At 26.8% G+C, this 1,855-nt stretch overlaps 3 protein-coding genes across 3 annotated transcripts; 2 read left to right on the top strand and 1 right to left on the bottom strand.

Moving 5' to 3' along the window:
* Positions 1 to 28: 28 nt before the first annotated feature.
* Positions 29 to 481, top strand: EDI_114190 (uncharacterized protein; the record flags this gene model as incomplete). Its single annotated transcript, XM_001739078.1, has 1 exon — positions 29 to 481. The coding sequence occupies one exon, from the start codon at positions 29 to 31 to the stop codon at positions 479 to 481; it is 453 nt and encodes a 150-aa protein (XP_001739130.1).
* A 27-nt stretch (positions 482 to 508) lies between these two features.
* On the top strand, positions 509 to 877 carry EDI_114180 (uncharacterized protein; the record flags this gene model as incomplete). The annotated part of the gene is made up of 1 exon (XM_001739077.1): positions 509 to 877. The coding sequence occupies one exon, from the start codon at positions 509 to 511 to the stop codon at positions 875 to 877; it is 369 nt and encodes a 122-aa protein (XP_001739129.1).
* A 35-nt stretch (positions 878 to 912) lies between these two features.
* On the bottom strand, positions 913 to 1,812 carry EDI_114170 (uncharacterized protein; the record flags this gene model as incomplete). The annotated part of the gene is made up of 1 exon (XM_001739076.1): positions 913 to 1,812. One exon carries the CDS (start codon positions 1,810 to 1,812, stop codon positions 913 to 915), a length of 900 nt encoding a protein of 299 aa, XP_001739128.1.
* Between the last annotated feature and the right edge of the window lie 43 nt (positions 1,813 to 1,855).

Genomic DNA, 1,855 nt, shown 5'->3' with positions numbered 1-1,855 from the left:
TTTATTAGTTCAATCTTTTATTTCATTTATGAAGTTTGGTAATTGGAAAAGATTCAAAGAAGGATTAAAGAAATTAGCAGCTGCATTAGCAGTTGGTGCTAAATTAGGTGGAAATATGATAGAAAAAGCAAAACCATTAATAGATACTGCTGTTGATTTTATTCCAGGTGGAAATATTATTAAAAAAGGAACAGAAATAATGAATAAATTAGCAGAACCTACAAGTGAAGCATTGAATAGAATAGCATCAGGTGAAAATGTTATTGGTACAACTAAAAGATATTTAAATGAAATTAAAAATGAAATACCAAATGATATTACTAAAACAGCAAGTAATATTATCAATCAAATACCTGAAAGAAAATCAATAAAAAGAAAAAGAAAACCATTATTATTTGCTAATAGACTTAATAATGAAGAAGTGAATGATAATATAATAGATGAAATAGATGAAGAAGATGAAGTAGATGATTATCTATAAATAACTAATTAATATCATTTGGTTATTATGAGATTTGGGTTCTTAAAGAAACTAAAGAATGGACTTAAAAGTGTTGGAAAGAAAATAGCAGGAATAGGAGGTAAATTATATAAAACAACAAGTACAGTAGTATCTAAAATACTACCAATATCAAAAACAATAACATCAATAATACCTGGTGGACAAATGATTGAAATGGTACTTGATAGACTCCCTAAATGGTATGAAACAAATGGAAAAACACTTACAGAAATAAGTGAAGGAAAGAAAATAAAAGATGTTATTAAAGATTATGGAAAAACACTTTATAATGATGTTATTTTAAATAAAGATAATACAAATCATTATAATTTATCATCATTATCTCCTTTTGAACAACAAAAATTAACAAAATAAAGAAAAAGAAGAATCAATTAATAATTGAGAGGTCATTAGAATTTAATTGTTCTTTTAAACTCTTCAAGAGTCTTTACCTTAAAGTCCCTTTCTATAACAAAGTGAGGACCATACTTTGATAAGTCAAAGGTAATAGGATTGCCTGCATATAAATATTCATATAAGGCAATCACATCCCCTTTGAACTTCTCATTGGCTGTGCCAATGATTACATCCTTGGGGATTCCTTTCATTCTTATCAAATAATCAATGTCCCCATCTTCATTGGTGAGGACATCAAGGTAAGACTTCTTACCTAGAAAGATAGACTTAATTGCCCAACTTTCTTTTCCATTCACTGGTGGGAAGTCAGAATGGAATTGACCTATGTCATTTCCCACCAATTCTCTATTATATTTGATATAATAGGATTCTCTCAATTGAACTAATTTATCTTTTTCAATATGTATACTATCAGTATCCTGATAATAAACATTTATGTTATTATCTTCACATAAGTAAATTAATTCATTCATAATCCTTTTAGACATAGAAAGGATCAATACACCAATAATATTAGGTACATAAAATTCATCCAACTGTTTCTTTGTTTGAAGTACCCAAATATCTGATTCAAACAATTGTTCTCCTGATAAAATATCTTCTAAATTTCTTCTCCAATAGGAGAGCATTTTTGTTCTTGTTCTAAAGATTTTTTTCTCTACCATTATAGGTTTTTGTATTGTTTTACCATAACAGGAATTCATTATTAATTTAAATATTACTTCACTTGGATCATGTTCTACTTTCTTTTGTTTTCTTATATTATATATTTCCTTTATCTTTTCTTTGAATAAACTAACTTTTCCCCCTTCCCAATAGATTCCTTCTTTTATTTCATATTCAATTTCTTGATATTTAATTAAATCTTCTAAGTATATTGAATCAACTGTCATTATTGTTGGTTCATTAACATACTGATTAATTCCTTTTACTTTT

This window comes from Entamoeba dispar, genomic scaffold, assembly GCF_000209125.1.
Source record: "Entamoeba dispar SAW760 scf_1105229461961 genomic scaffold, whole genome shotgun sequence".
In the NCBI taxonomy this organism is placed as follows: Eukaryota; Evosea; order Mastigamoebida; family Endamoebidae; genus Entamoeba; species Entamoeba dispar.
This window is presented reverse-complemented; position numbering and strand designations above follow the sequence as displayed.